Source organism: Lycorma delicatula, chromosome 4, assembly GCF_047948215.1.
Source record: "Lycorma delicatula isolate Av1 chromosome 4, ASM4794821v1, whole genome shotgun sequence".
NCBI classification, from domain to species: Eukaryota; Metazoa; Arthropoda; class Insecta; order Hemiptera; family Fulgoridae; genus Lycorma; species Lycorma delicatula.
Window position 1 is genome coordinate 179,011,111 of NC_134458.1, and position 23,534 is coordinate 179,034,644.

At 29.6% G+C, this 23,534-nt stretch overlaps 2 protein-coding genes across 2 annotated transcripts in view; both read right to left on the reverse strand.

The window, feature by feature from the left end:
• Positions 1–23,534, reverse strand: part of LOC142324119 (apolipoprotein D-like) — a 111,921-nt gene that overhangs the window by 59,469 nt on the left and 28,918 nt on the right. The window lies entirely within an intron of this gene.
• On the reverse strand, positions 10,827–14,043 carry LOC142322985 (uncharacterized). Its single transcript, XM_075362078.1, has 3 exons — positions 13,953–14,043; positions 13,521–13,616; positions 10,827–13,182 (listed from the first exon to the last, which is right to left on the reverse strand). Exons 1-3 carry the CDS (start codon positions 14,020–14,022, stop codon positions 13,010–13,012), a joined length of 339 nt encoding a protein of 112 aa, XP_075218193.1. The 5' UTR covers positions 14,023–14,043; the 3' UTR covers positions 10,827–13,009.

Sequence of the window (23,534 nt, forward strand, 5' to 3'; positions counted from 1 at the left end):
AGTTATAAACAACTTTATGTTATTTTGTCGTTTTTTGAATTTTAAATAAATTTTGTCAATATAACCGTAGCATTAAAACAGCTATTAATTAATGGCTAAAACGAAGATAATAAAGTTGCTACTACTTGGCCAGATTTAGAAAGTTGGGAAAATGGATTGTTGAACCGGCTACGGCTTCTTCCTACTTACGACGTCCTGTCGGTGTACACTAGCCGTTCCGTTTTACTATCAGCAGTTCCTAAACCATTTCAGATGATTAAACTACTTTGCATCTATGTGTTTACGCTTTCTAAACTTCGATGACTAATACCACTCACTATAAACTGGCTTCATTCGATGTCGATGAAATTTTAATGATTGTCGAAAATGATTTTCAAAAAGCCGGTAAATTCAATAAAATTAAAACTACGAAGAATTTGTTGTTTTTACTAAATAGTCGTTAGACAAAATTTACATCTTGTAATTCGGTAATCTCTCTCTCTCTCTCTCTCTCTCTCTCTCTCTCTCTATATATATATATATATATATATATATATATATATATATATATATATAGTCTATCGGTTTTCAATGTGCAAAAATTAAAAATCTATGCTTTTTTGAATTAACGTGGCGCCGTCTTAGTGAAAATGTGAATCTGTAACTATTCGACTTGAACGGCGCCATACTCACTTTTGTTGCATTTACTATTCTTTCGTTATATTTTACAAAATAACACCTGACATAATTTTCTTAATGTTCGCGAAAAATAAACAGAAAATAAGTTAAGCTTTTAACACTTGCAAACATGTACGCGCGGATTTCTGTTCTACAAAAAAAGAAAAGCGTTATACAGGACAAACAAATGTTACTACTTTCATTAAGTAATCAGATATTCACTTCCGGTGGCCAGACGTCTTTTATAACTGTTAACATTTCGTAGAAAGAGTTGTCGTTTCCGATTTGACAACGCCACATGAATTCAGCAAAGTAACTTTCTATGTGATATCGCACGGTCTACGATGTCTATTGCACCACTTTGTTTTTAGCCTCCCCCATAATTTCGATAGTTTGGATGTGAGCATTGTATCAGAATGTATGAAATTATAACTGTAATTCATTTAGAAGTGCGTATCCAGCTTTCTCTGTCAAATTTAAGTCTGATCCTTCATCAGTGTGATATTATAATGTATCATTACTCCCAATTTTTCTAATAACAATTACACTGAATAAATACGATTACTGTATACATTATTTACTACTTGTATCGATAAATAGCTGGCGCCGTTAGTCACTAGAGAAAAATATCATACCCGTATTTCCAATAAGACAGACACAATAAACAGAGAATTTTTCGAAATCAAAACCAATAAATTTCATCGTTAAAAGGTTATAATATTTATATGTTTATGGGTCACTTATAACACTTGTCGAATAAATTTAAAAAACGCAAAATTTAGAGTGGCGCAGTTGTAATGGAAATGTACCTAGAATTTTATTTTAAAAGATTTTGCGATGAGATTGCATTTATCTGATCAGTTAGAGATTAAGCTAAACCATTATGAAAATCAAATATAATATGTCTTAAAAAAATAATAAATAGCGAGATAAAATCTAACTTTATGTAAGTTACGTCGACGACACGTTTACCGTATTTAATGGTACTTTACTGAATCAAATATAAAGTATAAAAAATATCATAAAACGCCATAAACACGAAATTAAATTTACGTTAGTATTAGAAAATAATAAAAGCTTGCACTTAATAATAAAAATAAGAATCAATTAACTTATACAATTTAGAGAAAATCTACTACATCACAGACGGTACAAAACATGCTAGTTCATACCGTATGCATTCACCTAAGATGGCTTTTTAGCATAAGGTTATCGGGTCTGACACAAAGCAATGTACTGTTCATTCTTTCTATTTCCAGTTAAACTATGGATTTATCGACTGCTCAGATTTCCTTTTAGATCATCTGTCCGAACGAAAAGCGTTTTCCCTCGGAAAATTGAATCGAAGAAACTGTGACATGATGTTAAAATTTGAAAATTATTGAGCGATGATATTTCGTTGCCTTCCATCTACATACCGGTCACTCCTGAAACGAGAAATAGACTCTGCTTGCAGCCGGTTTTAACATAGAGATCAGACACTGCTCTAAAACCGCCTCTAATATGGGAAGTAATATATTTTGATAATACTTTTTATTTTGTCTCCTGACTTTCGATATTTTCGCCTTGGCAGAATCTTCCAGTAGCTAGTCTAAAACCGACATATGTTGTAGGATGAAAGTAGCACACAAGCACTACCATTTACTCCTCATAGAGACCATAAGAACACCTTGTTCTTGTACTTCGTAGATGGGAATACAGCAATATAATTCTACTACACAAAAATGTTTAATAAGTCTGCCCTTGATCAAAAACATCGACTAGAAGGAAAAATAAATATTATCAAGAGAATTGAAGCAGCTGAAGAATAAATAGCAACATTATAGACAAGTACATAAATCAACGGTCTCCAAAAATAATAGTGAATTTAAACTGCTCAGTTTAACTAAAAATTAAAACTAATGTTTTATGATAAATTCATCAGATAAGTTCGAAGCTTGTGCCGCGGAGATATGAAATAGAAATTTTGTAGCACGTGAAAAATGCCATGCACGACCGGGATTCGAATACGAGGCCTCCGGATGAAAGGCTGAGATGCAAACACTCCGCCTCGAAGATCGGAGGAGTAAAATTCGTCGGAGATCGGCAAAAATAAAATTAAAACACTAATTAAATCAATACACTGCCAATAAATTTATATAAAAAAAAAATAATAAAAAAACATAATTATATTTAAAACTACAAACGATATCCAGAACGAATTTATCTGACAAAATAAAAAAAAGTTTATAAGTTTAAATGTGACAATTGCGGTAAAATTTATAATGAAAAAAAAACAGGCAGACTGCCAATAAAACATTTAAAGAATGTGTACCAGAAAATTATATTTTAAAAATATTTAAAAATAAACTAGAATTTTGCATACCATATAATGATATGCGATTATAATTACAAATATTTCAATAAAATGTTTGACTACTACCGAACTATCAAAAGGGTACGAAAATGAATCCTCTTTTGGAATACCAGATTTACGAAGCTTCGAAACTGCAAAAGGATCTGATGTTAAACGACGAAATATCATTATTATTTAAATTAGATCATTTTTAATACAAAGACTACAAGTCGAGGTAAAGGTGGTAAAAAAGCAAATAAAATACTTGGCGGTTGATAGTCAACAACTGATTATGCGTATCAAACAATGCAACGCACGCACATTGCCGTGATTTTCTTTCATCAACAATCATATTATTTTTATTAAAAGACCTCAGGAGTGTTGAATTTATGATTTTCAACCAGATGACGAAGATTTATCTTCGAAACGCGTAATTTTAAATATAAAAATAACGGCCCTGAGCAGCATCTCTACTCATTTTTTTTTACTCGATGTATTGATATTTTCCTGTTATTAGTATCCTGATTTTGATATAGGTAACAAAATTCTACAACAGTGGTAGCCATCATAATTAAATAAAGACACCTGTAGAAAGAGTAGATAAATTATTTATTATCAATAAAAAGTTTTATTATAAAATAAGATAAAAACCTATGATTTCTAATGATGAGGTTGTCTAGACTGGTTGAGGGATACAGGATTTCCCGAATCCGAAAAACAAAACTTTATTCTTTGTTTTTAATTTCCTCTAATTCAAAGTAGTTAGTGTATTCAAAAGAATAATAAAGGGGTTAGTCAAATTATTTATGAAAGTTCAAAATATTAAATATTTCGTAAAACTTAATTTATCCGTAATAGAACTCACCAAAATTTAAAAAAAAAATCCTACGAATTTTTTAACTGTTTTTTTAGTCTAATTTTTTCTTTTCAACTCTTTTATTAGAATGCATCAATTATTGATTGAAAATATCAAAAATTCAATTTTTGCAAATATTATTATTTTTACAGTTTACAATAGAACTACCTTACTTCTTTTTTGAATGAATAGAATACAGTCACTTTCACTACTGTTTACCAGTAACATATCAAACAACTTCTTGTATTCACCCACTATCCACATTCCGCCAAACCATAGGCACGGCAAAAGCCACAATCGTTTTTTATTTTTCAGCCATTCTCGTAATATAATTTAACAAGAGTTGCAACATATATGTGGAGCCCAGGACTTATCCTGGTCCCCTATCGTCATGCCTAAGTAATGCTGATAGGCAGTCTTCACAAGAGGCGTCAGATTGCATTTCTGTTGACGAAAATGTTACTTTACAACAAATGTAACAAAAATTATTCACTGAATTTATACATTTTCGTGGCATTTTGATTTAACAAAATGTTCACTTCAAAAGCACTCTAAAACCAGAAATTCTGCACTAATTATAACACAAACAATATGAAACTGTCACAGCAACAGTAACAATGCTTATATCCTACAAACAGCTGGAGAACGTTGTTTTGTCATTTAACAGGTGTGACAACTTTAAAAACAAAATTACCCCAAAACTAAAAATGTAGATCGGGTAAAAAATGACATGTCATTGTACCTCCAAAGCAAGAGCTAATCGGTCATTATGGTGATTTTTGAATTCATCAGATACATAAGAATACACTATTTTTGAGCCTAAAATATTTTCATTATTGTTCAGTGCATTTTGTAACAAAATCGTACAATCGTAATGAAATTGAAAATTCAAAATTTCGGTTATTGCTTTGAAATAAAAACAACTATTTTATCAAAACAAAAAAGAAACAGAACTTGAAATGATTGCACTAAAAAAAAGTCATGTGCTGGTTCATTCAAAAATCATTTGCCGGCTTTTTGTTAGTCTCAGTAATTTCATTGTTAGTGGAAAATTCAAAATATTTTCCAAGATTAAAAATTATTTGTAATTATTAATACTTTACTCCCGACGATTAATTTCTAAGAATGTTGCTGTCGTATAATGGTTAGCAATTAGTGTTATATCAGAGTTGTTTATAGTAAATTAGTCAGTATAATATTAACAAGACTTCAACTTAAATGGCTAAACATTTTCCTTTTAGTAGGCGATTCTATTTATTAATATAAATAACTGCATGTAGACTGGTTTGGTAATTCCAGACATCTATTTCTTATTTAAATTTCGCATAATATTATAACAGGAATTTAAACCGGTTTTAAATTGGTTTCTTTTTGAAAATATAACGTAAGAAATAAGAAGTGAAGAAACAGTATGTATAAAAAATAAGAAATTTAAAAACCATTGCCATAGCAATTCTCAGAAAAACCCAGAAATGATTCCATAATTTTCCCGGTTTTGCCCTTGGTAGAGTATCATTTCAAATATGTCGTAGGGTTTTTAAATGCTAATGACTTAATTATGCAATAATTTGCGTATAACTACGAAAAACAATAAAATGTTCAGTAAAAAATTAGGTTCATTTAGACCACCCTACATTTTTTACCTTAAAAATTATGCAGTATTAAAAGTATAACTGAGAAAATTAAAATTCAAGTAAATAATTTTACGTCCCAGTTGTTCACTTGACCGAATAACGTTTTCATTATGAAAATTACACTGTATTTCAAATATAATTTATTAAACAAAAATAATTAATTAAACATTTTGGTTTCATTTGACCACCTAGCCATGTAACATTTTCAATTACAGCTACAATTTGTCAAATAGTTTGTATCAGAAATTTTAAAAAAAGTTTAAAAAATTTTCTACTCAAGTAGGGTCGCATGGGACCCCATTTTTAAAAAAAAGTTCCCAAGTCGTCTACATTAATACTAGATAGTTGGATTTTAAACTATTTTCATAATAAACTATTTTCATAAACAGGTTGACTACCACAGTAAAAAATGCAATATTTCCAAGGCTGACTGCCATGAGACATCAAATGATATATCTCAGCCAGATGTCTTGAGCCAAATTTAAAATTTTCAGCCAGATGTCAAGACTAAAAAAAATGTCTCAAATAAGTTTTATACTTATTTTGCTAAAAATATCCACCATGGGGTAACATTATTTTTCAATTCTAATAAAAGTTTTGTTTACCCTATTACTAATTTTTTATAAGAATTTCATTTTGCAACCTTACTTTTCGAAATAAGAAATAAATTTGATGTCTCAGAATGTTTAACATATTTTAATTGAATTATAATATCTTTTACTTACTAACAACTGATTTTATTTATTTTTAATTATACAACTCCAAAATTGTTTCAATACTATTTCTATTACCTTTTTTAACATGAATTACTAAAAGTCACTCTCTTCTCGATAAAATCATATTTTATTGATAAATTATACTCTGAATTGAGATTTTTAAAGTAAAATTTGAATTTAATATTTTTAAGTGTACTTACTATTAAAATCTAAACTTTGTCAGTAAACAACTACAATTAAATCATATTTTATTACAAAACTTTTCAATTATGTTTATTTTGCTTTTATTTGGTGATTTTCAAAAAAAATTCTTAAATTTCGAATTTAAAGAAAAACTTCTGTGCTACATACAACTCAAAAACATACAGAATTTTTTTCTTTAAAATAATATGTAATTTACACGTTCGCTGCGGAATTATTTTAATCCCATTTTACAGAGTGCTGTTCCGGTCACCGGAGACCGGAATCTACCTTACCTCAGTGGGGCTACTTTTTTTTTCTTTAACATGATCTTTTTCAGTCATTCTATAAAATGTTATAGCAACAAATAAGCAATTTTAAGGGTTTTTTTTGTGAATATTTAGCTTCCGGTCGCCGGCGTTACGAAACTCACTGTGGTTACGATGCATTACTTATTTGCGATTCCTACCTCAGGGGTAAGGATGCATCAACTAAATTTTTTTTATAACTTAAGAACGCCAAATAATTCCGTTATTTCCTGTTTGCTGTCAAGATTATTTGTTTGAATAATAATCAGTATCTGGTTAGGCCTAATGGTAAAAAAAAATGCTTATGGTTCTGATTAATAAATAGCATAATTGATTATTTATGCAACTGACTATATTTACTCTGGTATATATTTATCTCCAGAATCAATGAGTAGCAGAGAAGCAGAAAGAAAAGCGCATAAGGTGACATCTTTCTGCCAAGAGTGCGATGGCAATCTAAGTTATTGTCTGGAATCAGTGGCGGATTTCTAAGTAGGCTAGACAGGCTACGGCGGCAAATTTTCGAAGGCGAGAATTTTTTCCTCGGCCACTAAAAACAGAGTCAACTTCGCCGAATTTCTTATCTACTTGGTTCTCGATAATGGGCCGCCGAGCCGCCGCCGTGCGGCCCATTACCGGGAAATAGGTAAATGGGCTCGGCGGCCCATTTACCTGTTTTTAGTTTTGTTGGAAGTAGTCAGCGATTTGGTTCAGCCTATAGGCGGCACATTTGAAAATCCACCTCTGTCTGGAGTGTTTTAATTCGTACCATATTTAAACAGTAAAAATGTTAAAACGCTAAGTTTCGTTAGAATATTACTAAAGTGTTAATGAATTTTACAGTCTAGCGGTAATTCTTATATTACTCGAATTTTTAATGACTTTTTTCACGTTTTTTTGTTTTTTAATTCTTGAATTATTAATACGGTATTTCTTAAAATGTAATTAATAAATTATTGAAAGAATAATAGAACAAACTTAAATTAACAACAAACAATAGGATTATTTATTTCTAATCTTATTAGTGCGGTTCCGGACTCTGGCGTTAGGAAAACTAAATACATCACCATTGCTACTCCAGACGCCAGTGACACGAACCATGTGAAAACATTCCAAAACTAATTTAAAAAAATAGCTTCGTAAATTAAACGTAGCAAAAAAGTACAACTTGATTCAATAGATAGCGTTATAAGTATCTACTGTATTCCTGTACCTGGGGACCGGAGTCAGACTATTGCTAAGATATGATCCGCAACCTGGGGATGGGAAACGCATTATCACTAAGGTAAGCAATTTTAACATCGCACTTGATTGAATAACCTTTCCTAGCACCGGGGACCGGAACAGCAGCGAACGTAAGTATATTACACTGAGACATCAAATGATGTCTCATAGCAATAATGGATAGCTGAGGCATCATTTGATCTCATGGCAGTCAACCTGTTAAAAGAAATGAAGTTTTATGTACGGCACCCATTCTGCCCCCTTGTTTTTTGGGACTCAAAATTTTATTTACCGGAATAATTATTTCCTTCAGTAAGTTCCCCAATTTGTAAAAAATTATTCAACAAGGCTAGAACAAATATAGTTTCTTAAAAAAAGGTTATATAACGATACTTCCTTGTGGGATGGGGTGAAAATCAAGCCAAAGCTGGGTCAACAGGTTTTTCGAGATATCAGGCAAAACCTGTTTATAGAAGTGTTAAATATCTCTACCCCTAAATCGACTGGAGTAAAACTTACTAATTTTAAATAATTTTAATTGCATGTGGTGTCCACATCAGATTTTTTGTCTTTGTTTTCTGGACTAGGGTGTCCTGAAATGTTGAAGTTTACAAAAACACAGATACCCAAAATTTTCACTATACTTTCTCTTTATAAAAAAAACGTTGCTACAACAATTTAGTAGTCAAAGTACATTTAGAGTTTTAGTAGGTCAAGTACATACTTCAGTTCAACTACACATTCAGTGACAAAAAAAAAAAAATTCACCTAGGTTATTTGCTTAATTAAAGAAAAAAGAAAGTAGAATGATTTGTTAAATCAATAAAAAATTAGTATAAATTAATTAGTCATCTAAAAATTAATACCTAATTTCAGCAATTTATTATACCTAAATTTTGTAGTGTATGAAAAATACCAAACCCGACCAATTCGGCCTTAACAACAAAAAATATTTATTAAAAAATGTTATACCGCGACTGAAAAAAAGATAAAAATACTGTTAAGTCGCTAAGCTGAAAGCGTAAAAAACTTGCAGAAATATATAAACTCCCAATTTTTAGCCGAAGAGATTTGTTACTCCAACTCTCTGAAATTTTAAACAACTTTTCCACTCCTTAAAAACTCAGAAAAAAATTTAAGTCGGTAAAATGAAATGAAAAAAGTCGAAAAGTTTATAAAAATGTAATTCTTTGAGATAGAAGGATGCGTTTTATAAAATTTCTAACATGAAAATGTTTAATTTTTTATTTATAAAATTAACCCATCGAGTTTTTTCAGGTGCGAGTCCTTGGAAACTCAGTTTTTTATATGGATTTGCATGCTAGACAATGTATATCGTTGTTCTTTGATGGTTGGGTTTCAATTAACTACACGTCTCACGAGTGGTCGGCCTGAGTCAGTTCCTGACTATACATTTAAATTGCAGACCTGGCAAGCCTGCAAACCTGGTAGCGGTAATGGAATTTGCCTATACATATATACCCAGACCCGGCAGTAGATGGAAAACTGGTTGGAGAAAACAAATATTTAAAAATTACTATTTTTTTTCTATAAGCTAAAAGAAAAAAATCGTTCACGAATAAAATGTTTAAATCTCCTCTACAAATATCTCCAATCAACTTTTTTTTTACTAACAAAGTTACACAAATAATTTCATGTCTGTAGGTCAAACCGTTCCTGGATATAAGCCTAAGATACAAAATACACACAGACAACAAAAAAAAAATCGATTAAGGAAACTCGACCGATGAGAAGTACAAAACTCCAGGGTGTGTAGTTTTTTTTATTGATAACAGTATTTTCCTACGTTGAATACTATAACTGAATCAACTCGAAGACATTAATCTATGCTAACACATACATGTGGTATGATATCATTTAACATTCTCACTTTTTAATATTTAAACCAAAACAAATAACAGGCATAAGCGTGCGCATATATAAAAATATATCGTTATCACAATAATAGTTAATTTTATCACATTTGAACATGATAGGCTTTACAAACTTGTTATACAACAAACTTAGAACGTAACAGCCTTGAGCTTGGTAGGAAGCTGTTAAACGGATATTAACAAAGTCGTGTTTTTTTTTATAGTAATAATAATACAGCCTCAGGGGATGTATAACATAAACAAAACCTTGAAAATCATGATAGCTAACCGAGTTGTTTATTGCCTATATATTGATTACGTGTCATTTGTAAGCTACTGGAGATCCAGTATAAGTGCTTTCATATAACGGCTATCACATGTCAGCATGTCTATAAAAAAAGTTTTTTTTTTATTCAAATTGCAATTTCTACGAACGTATTTCTTCTAATGTTCTTTGCGTATAAATTGCATAACTTTATCTTTCCTTTGTGTTAATAACAAAGAAATAAAAGAAAATTTACAATTTCCTTTTATAGTGATAAAATCAGAGCAGTATAACATCATTCATTCTATGTAACCTCCTATGTGCAAAAAACTAAATTTTTCAGGAGAGCAGAAAAAACCTTTGAAATTGAATTAACAGAATGTAATATTACAGTTATATCGTAAATTTAATCTAAGATGTCTAATTACCTGTTTTTTAAGATAAATTCACTTAGGAGATTTCTTACAATTCGAAAAAATAAGTATCTGTTTATTTTGCCACATTGGTGATTTCAAACAATGGTGATCGGCCTTTTGAACTTTATTCTTGGTGTTTTAAACACGTTATAGTTGAAAATATGCTTTGAAAAACATCTATCTGCCTAGAAACTTATTTTGCCTGCTTTTTTTTAAACTGAAACCTAGTACAAGTGTTCATGATATTCTTTGATATGATTCTTTATATAAGAAAATGTTTTTCTTACTTATTGAAATTACTAGGAAACTGTAGAGATAGAAAGTAAAGACATTACTCACAAAACACTTTTATTCTTTTAGATAACAGTACTAAAATACAGAGATATTAGTTTCTTATCCTAATGACCTAGAACTTACTAATATTATAACTTAACCAGACTTTTATAAACAAAAAATGAAACTTGGTATTGAATTATTACCGTTAGGTTTACAAACTAATAAAAATATTTTATGTTTTTATATAACATAAAAACACTCTTAAAAAATTAAAGTAACAGTTTTATACACTACAGTTTTACATAATAAATGTACAGTATAATAGTATTTCATTAAAAATATTAATTTGTTGACACCTTTCTTTAATTTTTTTTTAATTTCTTTTTACCTTAACATGTTCTGTCGCTCCTCTTTTTCCTGCACAACCGGAAGACCTACATAGAAGGGCCAAAAATCTTTATACCTTTTTTAAGCTCCTTCAGATGTTGATATTTCGTGTCGCTTATGGGGATTCTTGAATTATATAATGGTAGCAGTTTTTGATTTTCATATAACTTACGACGATGTTGTAATTGAGACCGATGTTCATTGTAATCCAGTTTGCTCAATTTCACCAGTTTCAAGATGCTGTAGTTGCCGAATGTCAGTAGCACAGCTATCAACAGTTTTTCTACCTAGTCTCAGAATACGGAAAAAAATTATAATTTACAACTTTAATGGCTGTTGAGGGCGAGTCATCCTCACGCGAAAAATATAGTCATTTGGTCCATTAATTAGGGGATAAAAGTACCCTTTAAGTGTTGCATGCACATTATCTGCAGCTATATGTGTATGCCCTTTTTCCAAAATTAATTAATTAATTTCTATTGAATGCCTTATATTAAAATCGCTTAAAGCAGATGCAAGGACTTTATTTCGGTTTTGATAATTGCATTCATCAGAAATGATATTAACTTTTTTGTAGCCACAACATGCTTTTGATGAAACGTAATCAATAACACATGTTGTAAACTCATTGCTAATAACCCCTCCATCTGCCTCATACCACACATACAGATACACATCTTTTGAATTTCTCATATATTGTGAAATCAAGAATTTGTAATTTCTGTTTATAATTCATGGATGAGGCTTCAGTTTTTGGTGCCAGAAGGAAACTCTGAAGGTCCATAGCAATGACCAAGTTCTTTTTATTAGCCTCTGCTACAGCATCTAGTCTAGCTTTTGCACTTCTGTCCTTCTTTTCAATGTGCAGCTGAAACTCTTCATCTGAAAGATTTCCAGCCTTATGGGCACAACATACATCACACTGATCTTTTATAGGTTTATGTATGGCAATAATAAGCTCTTTTTTTTAAATATTTGTGAACAAAGTGGCACCCACATATATCTTACAGTTATTTTTACTCCATTTAACATACTCCTCATGCAAGTGATTCCGTGATTTAAAAAATGGTTCAACATAAGTTTTACCAGTAATTTTCTTTGGAAGAAGTGCAATCCACTCGAAAAGAAACTTTTGTTTTTCGCTAGTTGGTTTTCACATTCTGTTTGAGCACTGATTTTATTTGCTTCTATTTTATGTTTTTCAACTATAGCCTGACGTTTTAAATTTAAGAACTTCTTTTTTATAATCTCGCTTTTGTTTCTTTTCAATTGATTCTCCATTCTCACTTATCTTATTGGGTTGTTGTCCCGATCTAGAAACCCATCTTTTAAATGTATCCTCTCCAAGATCATCATCTATTTTTTAGGGACCTAGCTTCCTTTGCAATTGTTCCTACAACCTTTGTTCCCTTTTATCTTCTAAATAATTTTTTCCTGAACCTCTATTAAATGCTTCATGTTTTTTTATCTCGGCAATACTTAATTTTTTTGGCTTTCTAACCTTATTTACTTCCTCACAAAAGGTGTTAGTCGCAGTAGAAATATTTGGGCCAACTTCCTCATTAATAACAGTCAATTCAATACTAGGTCTTTCAGAACTTACAACATGAGTTAATCAATGGTGAAATAGCTCTTGAATTATAATTTGGTGTGCTATTTGAGACAACTATATCAATAAACTCCAGCTGGTCTTCCACAACCTCGGTTATAATGTAAGATTCATCAGAAAGAACGTCAAATGTATTTTCAAATTGGAATGCCTGATCTGTAATCTTTTCGAGTATCTCATTTTGTATTTTTTTTTCTTCAGTATTATTGATAGTGACGCTTTCTGATGAACTCTTGTTTTCTTGTGAATATTCATTGTTAGAATTTAAAAATTTATAGACAGGAAGTGTTACCTGAAATTGGTATCAATGAATTACAAAAAAGGATTCTATCTTCATAGGCTTCATCACAAGAAGATCCATTTTGTCGAACTAATTCAATACTAGCATTTGCACCTACCACTGCTTTCAATATACCTTCAACTGATCTGGAATGATCTTGGGTACCTGAAAGAAAAAATCATAAAAGCTAATAAATATGATAGTGAACAAAAATTTATAAACTTTTGAATTTTATTTTATTGACAGAGCTACCAGATATTATTTAACTGATTTATAGTGCTCACTTTATAGCATAGGATCATCACACAAGGCATTCAGCATGTTATTAGATGTGCAAAACGCATATCTAAAAAAAAGGAATCTATCAGGAAATTATCAGCTTCCTAGAACATATTACCAATTTTAAATTTATTAAAATAAAGTTAAAGGATAGAATCAATTTAGTGTGTAAAAATGGCTGCAAAGACTGCAATTAAAAAAGTATTTTAAACATCAAGACTTACCAGGTTTGTCTAAAGGACAGGAGCTCTGGACTACTTCAATGTTAGCTTCTGTTTCAATTTCATCAACAAATTCATCTTTTGTTGCTTCTTGGGTTTCTAGAAAAAGAACATAATACAATAAAATCATTAAAAAAAAAATGTGTAATGAATTATCTATTATAACATACTTTAGATTATAAGGAAAAATGTAACTGTAACAGATTTTTAATCAGAGTACTAAAAGTTATTTCTAAAGAATCTTAAAACAAATTTTGCTTATAGGTCAATACCTTAAGCAAATAACATAGGGAAAAAATTAATCTTCACAAATTTCATGCGGTATCATTAATGGTTTTCATAAATAATCAATGAAAATGATAGCTAAATTTAGTACATCCTAACCTTAAATTGAATTATACAAGTTATATTAAAAAGGAATTGAAATTAACTTACCAGTCAATTTTCTTGTTGCTAAGCTCAGAAGAAGTTCCCCACGACTAAAAATGGAATTACTTTTATTCATATCTTCAAAAACACAGTTAAATCTAGCTAAAAAACAAAAAACCATTAACCACATGTGTTAATCACAATAATAAAAGTACAAACAGCTGATTGCATGAAATCTCTTAAGTAACATCTGGTTCACATAACATAGTTCATCCTAAGCCATCTATATATCAATATCAAATAGAGGAAAACTCCCATGTGGATTAATGTTACATAAGAGGTTTCTAAAGTTGAGAAATATTCTGTTTTTACATAGTAGATTTCTTTTCTCATTATAGCATTAGCTACAATTTTTTCACCACATAAGGGATTTCATAGATTCCAGTGATACATATAACTCAAAATCAATTTTTGAGGCACATGGGAGGTTTCACAGAATGAATGATGATATACATCTCTACTACTAACACAAAAATGTCACTTTAAAAATATTTATTTTACAATAATATAAATATATTTATTTATTTTTTTAATACCTATTATGTAAAAATAAAGAATAAAACTAACGGATAAACAGTTTTAGTATTAATTGAATGGCAGAGTGGCAAAAACTTCAGCATGCTACATCAAAAGTTTCAGGTTTGATTTCTGGCTAGCGTCTCAAAGACATTTAATGGGTTAACCCAAAAGTAGTCAATTATGACCAACAATAAAACTGATGCAACTTAGAAATAAAAGAAAGGCAGCTACTAGAAAAAAGTTACATATTTCATAGGTATGTTACCTTAAAAATAATTACTCGAACATATATGAGATTTTGTTCAAGTTCATTTTTCAAGCCCATTAAAATTTTGGGATCACTTCAATGAATAGAACTGTACAATTTTTAGATGATTTTATCTAAAATCTTAACACAAAAATGTAGATCAAGATTTTCACTCTTTGGAAAGGTTCCTGTAAAATTAAATTTCATGCAAACGGTTATCTTCTTATAGATCAAGATTTTTTTTTTAATTTAGCAAACCAATGTATATTTAATATTTATCTAAGATAGTGTCTTTTATAAAGTAGTTAAGTTTATATAGAATATTATTAAATAAACAGATTATTGCTAATTTACAAGTCGGAAAGGCATCCAAATGTAAAAATTTACAAAATTCTAAGCACTGAAGACTATCAGGTAAGGATCTGGCTAAATGGTTCATAGTTCGGTTGAATATGTCCAAATGCCAAACCATTCTGGAGAAGGGCAGTGGACTGCAAAAGGAAGTTTAATGTGGCTTTTTGATACCTAAATGAAAAGATAATTTATTGCACTATATATTTAAGCTGATGAACGCAAACCTTTTTCTCAGTCATGAGCTGGTCCTATTGTGAGTAAAGTTACCTCAATTTTCCAAAGGGTTACGGGCGATTGGATGATTATTACCCCATAAGGAGTTTTAAGGAGCCTAATCATATACTAGTATTTTAAATTGCCTAATCATTTACATATAAATCACAACTAATTTTTAATTTAATAAAATAACCTCTGAATAAACAAAATACATAACCAATTAAACTACTCGCATAGACTAGGTACAGTTTATACAGTGCCTACCGTAGTTACGTATTGTAAAATGAAACCTAATGTACCCAACTAAATTCAAGTGTACTGTGTGTACTCAGATAATATTACCTATACAAAATACAGAAAGAATTATTAAAATCTAGGCCAACCGAAGAAGACACCTGAATTTGAGTTGTTATAATTTTTTAACAGTTATAAGAAAACTATAATACAAACAAAAATAAATGTTTTATGTTTTACATTATTTGATTAAACATTGGTATAAACAGCAAGATGTGAATAGGTTTAATTTTTCAGGAAAATGCAGGAAGCTACTGGTTTTTTCATAATAAAGTCCCGCGTGTTTTAGATTGAAAATAAATTGAGTAACAATGAGGGTTACTTGGCCGATTCCATTTTTTCGATATTTAATACGAGACATTGTTTTCATCCTACAACGAATACTAAAGGATGAGTTCAGTAAGATACGAAACACTATTAAAAAAACTATTTAAAAAATAAGTTGTGATACATTTTGTTCATCACATCTTTTTCGTCATCTAGTATATAAATGGTTTGCAAAAAAACAGCTCAACATGAATACATTTAGGCGAAGAATAGTACGTAGAAAAAAAAGTCTTACACTAAAATATTCATGTAGGAGTAGGAAACTTCATGTAGTAGGAAAATGATGGAATGAGAAAGTTTAAGCTTGACAGAATGCTTTGATTTCATGTTTTTGCATAGAGTTGAAGATGGAATTGTCTACACAGTTAAATGTAGATAGTCATACTTGCTCCTAAATAATCTTTTTTGGTAAAAAGAAAAGAATGATCACTAATTTTGAAAATAAATTCAAAATAAAATTTCAATTTTAAAAAAGCATAGTTGTATGCGTGAACAGTGTTCTTATATTAACGTCATATTATCATATCCTTTATTTTAAGAACAAAAATTCCTTTACTGAATATTAAAATACATACAAAAATAGTTTCTTCATAGAAAATCCAGTTTGCTAAATAAAATACCCATGGACAATTGTCCGCACGGAGAGTTGAATCTGTGTAAAGTTGTAGCAAATAAAACTTATATCAAATTTTATAACTTTACATTAAAAAAAAGACCATGAAATTACTTCAAAAAATAACAGAAAAACTATAAACAAAAATATGAAAAAATATATATATATATGAAATTTTACAAGTAAACTAAAGATATGTATTAATAATATAAATAAACTTAACAAGTACTATAAAATGTGAAAAAGTCAGGTTAAAACAATCTTTTTATTTACATTTACGTATAAAAAAAAAACAGAATAATTTATATGATTATTAAAATATACTGAACAAAATTAATGAAAACTGCAGAAAGATAACCTCATTGGAAAGTAATTACTTTGTCATCGAATGATTTATATATAACAAAATAACTTTAAATGGTTCACCAATTATGCATACTAACATAAATATAAATAAAACTGAAATAATTATATACATAATTGAATACTTAATTTAAATGTTATATATTTATACAAACCAAGAAGATAATAAAAAAGAAATACCAAAAATAATAACAGAGCAATTATGAGAAAATTGAATCGTACAGAAACGTAATCAGATGGTATTACAAATGAATAATTAAAACTTTTTGCATAATATATATAAAAAATTTAACAACTATAACAAAAATTTAATATCTCTAAATATATTTATCAATATCTCGCTGAATACCAATGGCTCAGAACAGTACTCGCGACGTCTTCAATGAGATTTTAAAAGCAATAAAAAACTTCTGGTTGCCTCAGATATAGCATTAACTTAATAAACATATCTAGTTATTTAATACCATTATTAAATAATAGTTTCATTTATTACTATTGTTAGACAGTAGAATTAGTGGCATTAATTAATTAAAGATAGAATTAATGGAAAGGCACCACCTTAGTTTTATAAATAATCAATTTATTTTTAAAATCTTTTAATAAAATAATGTAAAACAGAACAAGCTTTAATGCCAAAATTATACTTAAATTTCTCCCAATCTGAACCCAACGGTGTCACTGAAAAGAATTCACATCGAGTATTTATTTTTTGTAGAAATGGCTAAGGCAAAACATTAATGAAATACAATTTTATTCTAATCCATTTTTTTATGAATAAAAAATTCATGAATTTTATGACTTTTTTTGAGATTTTTTATTTAACTTATTTTTAAGTTGTAATTTAACGATAACTTTCTTTTATAATTAATTTTTTTTTTTTTTGTTTTATTATATACGAGTATATTAACAAAGAAATTCCTGGAACAAAAATTATTATTAAAATTAATATAATGTAAATACTGATAAACGAATAAAGTAAACTTTTTGTAATGAGGTTAAATGATTATTATTAGTGGGTTTATACGTTAACTTTCGCTACGTTTAAATTTTAAATACGATCTCATTCTCGGAATATAACATAACGAAGATGAGAGTGAGTCAATGAAAGAGAGAAAATGAGAGAAAGACCAAGCAGTTATTAGAGGAAAGGTAGTGGGGTAAATAGGGCTTTCCATCCGACTTTTTTTTACTATTTATTCTTATTGTAGTATACTTATGTTATTTAATCAGTGGTATATAAATAAATAATTCTCTCTTTTTATCCCACATTCGTATGCGCATGCAAACACACACAAAACGAAAGTTACTTGTCATCAAATATTATTAATAATAAATCATTAAACAAATTTACAACTTAAATTACTGAGAAAGTTTTGTTGTGATAAAATACAATAAATAAAACAAGAATTTGAAATCAGAGATAAAACTTGAAACGGAAATTCTGTTTAAAGTACAAAAAAAATTGTACATTTAAAACTATTTTTTTTAAAGAAAATGTAATAGCTAATAAAAAATATAATAATGAAAATATAGACATTTATAAAAAATAATATTTTCCGAAAAAAATTAATTAAAAAAAAAAGAAAAAATACATATATAAGATGTTCCGGGAGGATTCCGCTAAACTTCATAGACGTATTTTTCTCATTAAAATTATGAAACAAGTTCATATAAACATGGGTCTGAAATCGTTAGCGAGTTACGGCTAGTGACAGATTTTACTTCGATTTCTACTCTTTCGCCGAAATGATGCACAACTGAAATTGAAGAAGGTAAATTAAGGGGCGAATTTAGTGTTTCTTATGATATTTGACCTGAAAAAAAAATGGGTCCCAGAACTGTATTACCATTATTTTCTACGAAATAGGATGTAAAAACAAAACAAAAAAAGTTGAAAACCAGTACTTTTAGCTTTGGCGTAAAATAACTATGTTAAATTGTCAATAAGCAAAAAAAGGTTTATGGATTAAATTTACACAGAATTCAATGGTTATTACAAAACAACGTGTTTCCATCGCCCATATGTTTTTCAGATGAATAGAAGCAACATTTATAGGAGGTGGGATAAACAATACAACAGTACACGAAACAAATTTTTGGAAACGTGACAATTCTCTGGAAACCATTGAAACTAATTTCCAGCACAGTTTTTTCATTAATGTCTGCTTTAGGATAAAGGTAATGCTCTTATCGGACCTCCACTTACAACAAAAGCTTATATCTATTTTCAAAACGATGGCGTACGAACTCATTTTTATGGTCCGGTTATTCATTTTCTGAATGAAACATTTCCTAACTGCTGGATCTGTCGAGATGGACCACAACTACGACCAGCTATATCTCCTGATATTAATCCATTGGATTCTTTTTGTGGGTATATGTGATAACGTTAGTATGCACAAAAAAATCAGAAAATTCAAATGAATTTTCACAAAGAATCACGCGGGTTATTAAAGAAATCTAAAACAACCCAACAATGCAACAAAGTACTATATCATCTGTAACTCGCTGTGCTGAAATGTGTTTTCAGGCTGATGAGATTTTGAACAATTGATGTAATCTAAGAATAACTTACTACTTTTTTTGTTTTTGTTATAGAAGTTTAGTTTTTTTTGACAATTTTATCTGATAATAGAAGGCTATTCGTTTTAGTCTAAAATTGTAATTCAGTATTTTCCATATTGGTACGTATTATTCTGCATTAAAAAATACATTATTTTCTTGCACTATTATTTATTTTTTATTGATTTTATTTACATCAATTTTCTCAGAATTAAATTTTCTATCAATTTATCCGATAATTTTTATTTATTTATTGGCAATTTAATTAACAAAGTTATTTATACCAAAGCTAAAAAAACAGTGATTTTCAACTCGGTTGTTTTGTTTATTACACCCTATTTCTAGAAAAGAATGGTTTTACAGTTCTGAGATTCATTTTTTTTTAATTTTTCAGGTAATAAACCATTAAATTTGGCCTTATTTACCTTCCCAGAATTTCGGTAGAGCTTCATTTCAGCGGAAGAGCAGAGATCGAAGTGAAATCTCTCATTAGCCAGAACTCGCAAACGAAGCGTTTTTGGACTAATGTTTTTATGAACTTTTTTTAATTATTTTGATAAAAGAAATACGCCAGTAAAGGTTAGCAGAATCCTCGCGGGACACACTGTGTATATATATTATAGGGCTAACATCCCAAAAGTTTGAGTATGACCTCGTTTCACCGGGGGAACTGAATTCCAAGCAAAATGTTTCGCCAGCCGTAACTCGCTAACGAAGCGTTTCCCAGACTTAAAGAAGTAAATCAATAAAATTTTTAATTAAAATTAACTTCCTGAAAACAAAAAAATAATAAAAGTGACTTTACAACCACATCACAAATAAAAAATAATCTTTTTTTACCAAATTTTCGAAGAAAGGTATGGTATTACTTTCAGTCTGTTGGTGGGATTAGGGAATGAACATGAATTTTCAGTTTTGAGCTATGACGATTACAAAAATACTATTCACTTAAAATGTAGTTTCCTTATACATATATACCGCGCCAATTTGTGGCGCGAAAATCTCTTAAATTATTAGATCAATTTCATTGAAATTTAGATATGCTGTAGTAGTGTATCTGAAGTTGTGTGTGAGGACATATGATGAATGTTGGTTCGTTCTTAAGTAATGCTCAATTTAAGTTTGAACAAAATTTGAGGTTATGTTGACTGTGTAGTGGTGTATTTTCATACGAGCTTAGCAGGAGTTACAGTGGTAGGCGAGCTGAAACTTGATACTTGTGTGTAGGGTTTACTGGTTAATCGAACATATGTAGTGCATTGTACACTGAAAATCAGTGCGTTTCTGACTGCGAAATAGTAAGTGTCGGAAAGAAAAGTCGATCTTCTTGCGCAGAACTGCGAAAGTCTTCTTTTTTTATTGAGATTTCTAAGGTTTAAAATGAGCACCAGATTAAGAGTTGTAAAAATGTTGTTGGTAGTTTTAATATTTTTAAATTACTTCAGAATTTAAATAAAAATAAATAATTTATTTTGATCTGTACATACATTATATAGATCACGTCGGAAATGAATAAGTATGCTGCTATACCATGGATAAAAAAAAGGGACTGCACCAGCATTTGCCTAGATAGACCAAAGGGAACCATGGTTAAATCTTAGATCATATCAGCATCAGCATATTAGCATCACAAAATAAACGATTAATTAAAACATATGTGATTAAAAGTCGATATTTAAAATATAAACACATATGGATACTAAATATAAAAAATAACTAGAAAATAATTTGTAATTCAAAAGGTGTTAATGTAAATTGTTTGATTACATATTTTTGTACACGTTGAACAGGATGCAGGGAATTCAGGATTATGTTAATCTTTTTTCTTTTTTAATTTTTTTTTTTGTCTTCAGTCATTTGACTGGTTTGATGCAGCTCTCCAAGATTCCCTATCTAGTGCTAGTCGTTTCACTTCAGTATACCCTCTACATCCTACATCCCTAACAATTTGTTTTACATATTCCAAACGTTGCCTTCCTACACAATTTTTTCCTTCTACCTGTCCCTCCAGTATTAAAGCGACTATTCCAGGATGCCTTAATGTGGCCTATAAGACTGTCTCTTCTTTTAGCTATATTTTTCCAAATGCTTCTTTCTTCATCTATTTGCCGCAACACCTCTTCATTTGTCACTTTATCCACCCATCTGATTTTTAACATTCTCCTATAGCACCACATTTCAAAAGCTTCTAATCTTTTCTTCTTAGGTAGTCCGATCGTCCAAGTTTCACTTCCATATGAAGCGACGCTCCAAATATTTACTTTCAAAAATCTTTTCCTAACGTTTAAATTAATTTTTTATGTAAACAAATTATATATCTGACTGAAGGGTCGTTTCGCCTGTGCTATTCGGCATTTGATATAGCTCCTGCTTCGTCCATCTTTAGTAATTCTACTTCCCAAATAACAAAATTCTTATACCTCCATAATCTTTTCTCCTCCTATTTTCACATTCAGTGGTCCATCTTTGTTATTTCTACTACGTTTCATTACTTTCGTTTTGTTCTTGGTTATTTTCATGCGGTAGTTCTTGCGTAGGACTTCATCCATGCCATTCATTGTTTCTTCTAAATGCTTTTTACTCTCGGCTAGAATTACTATATCATCAGCAAATCGTAGCATCTTTATCTTTTCACCTTGTACGGTTACTCCGAATCTAAACTGTTCTTAGCATCATTAACTGCTAGTTCCATGTAAAGATTAAAAAGTATCGGGGATAGGGAACATCCTTGTCCGACTCCCTTTCTTATTGCGGCTTCTTTCTCATGTACTTCAATTATTACTGTTGCTGTTTGGTTCCTGAAAATGTTAGCAATGTTCTTCTATCTCTGTATTTGAACCCTATTTTTTTTCAAACGCTGAACATTATCTTCCAGTCTACGTTATCGAATGTATTTTAATTAATGTAATTTAAAAAACTTATAGGCAGAGCAATGCAGTTTCTGTAAAAAAAAACCTTTAATTATATTTTAATAAATGGTGGGAAGATTTTTTAAATAGTTCGGGAGTAAAACGGCAACGGAAACATAAGCCAATTTGTCGAAAACCAAAGTATTGCATTTAGTTACATGAAAATAATTCTGTTATCTGGTTTGATAGAGGTGGATATTGTTTTCTTTTTCTTTTTTATTTTAAGAATAAATGAATATTGTTTTTAGCAAAGACTGCACATTTATTAATATAAACATAAGGATAAATTAACATATTTAATTTTCTAACTACAGATCTACATGATCATTATTATGAGCCATATTGTACATTGAGAGATATTATATTCTACTTTAAACGGGGATATAAATAAACACAATCAATATGAAAATCTACATGTTTTTAAAGGCGCTTAAAATCGAAATAGTAAGGTTTGATTTTGTTGCAAGTGAAATCAATTTCAAAACTTCGAAATTTACTTAAAAAATGAAAAACCAAAGGATTTTTTCTTTTTAATTACAAAATTTATTTATGAGACAACAACAAGAAGCTGTAAAAACCTCAGTGAGTAAGAATACAGCATCTCATGATACGAGAGGGCAAAAAAAAAACGCAAGAACTGAAAAACATTTTTCCGAACGCGATGAAAGAAGTATTTAAACAGAAAAAAAACTACATTTGTCAGTAATCGAATCACTGGTAGCCTACGAAATATCCTAACAAAGAAGGCGAATAATAAATAGACAACAAAAAAGCGAATCAAATTTAATACGCGGTACAATTTTTCTTTATACCACAAGGACAAATAAACCTTCATATTAAATAAAACACTGAAAATAAATTTTTTACGATTATTTAAATACTGTAATAAAAAAACATATAAAATACATATTTTATCAAAGAAATAAGATAATCAGTACACCTAATCGTAAATGCTTAATGAAGTAATCATAAATAAATGAAACGATTAACAAAAAAAATATGTTAAGAATTTCTAGAATTTTATTTAAAAACAAATTAAATTCGTATAATGAAATTTACGAACATTTTATGCTTTCTTTTATTAACATCAGCCATCTGATAAGTTTTATTCACTTTTCCTTTATTTCTAAAACTGCCAAGAATACAGATTCTTGGGCAATTTTCAGCCATACCATATCTCTTAA

Bases quoted from the DNA above. Each gene is read 5' to 3' on its own strand.
- LOC142322985 (XM_075362078.1), bottom strand. From the start codon at position 14,022: ATGAATAAAAGTAATTCCATTTTTAGTCGTGGGGAACTTCTTCTGAGC. The intron at 13,617-13,952 runs GTAAGTTAATTT...TTCTTTTTCTAG, and splicing joins AGCAACAAGAAAATTGACTG to AAACCCAAGAAGCAACAAAA. The intron at 13,183-13,520 runs GTAAGTCTTGAT...TTTTTCTTTCAG, and splicing joins CTGTCCTTTAGACAAACCTG to GTACCCAAGATCATTCCAGA.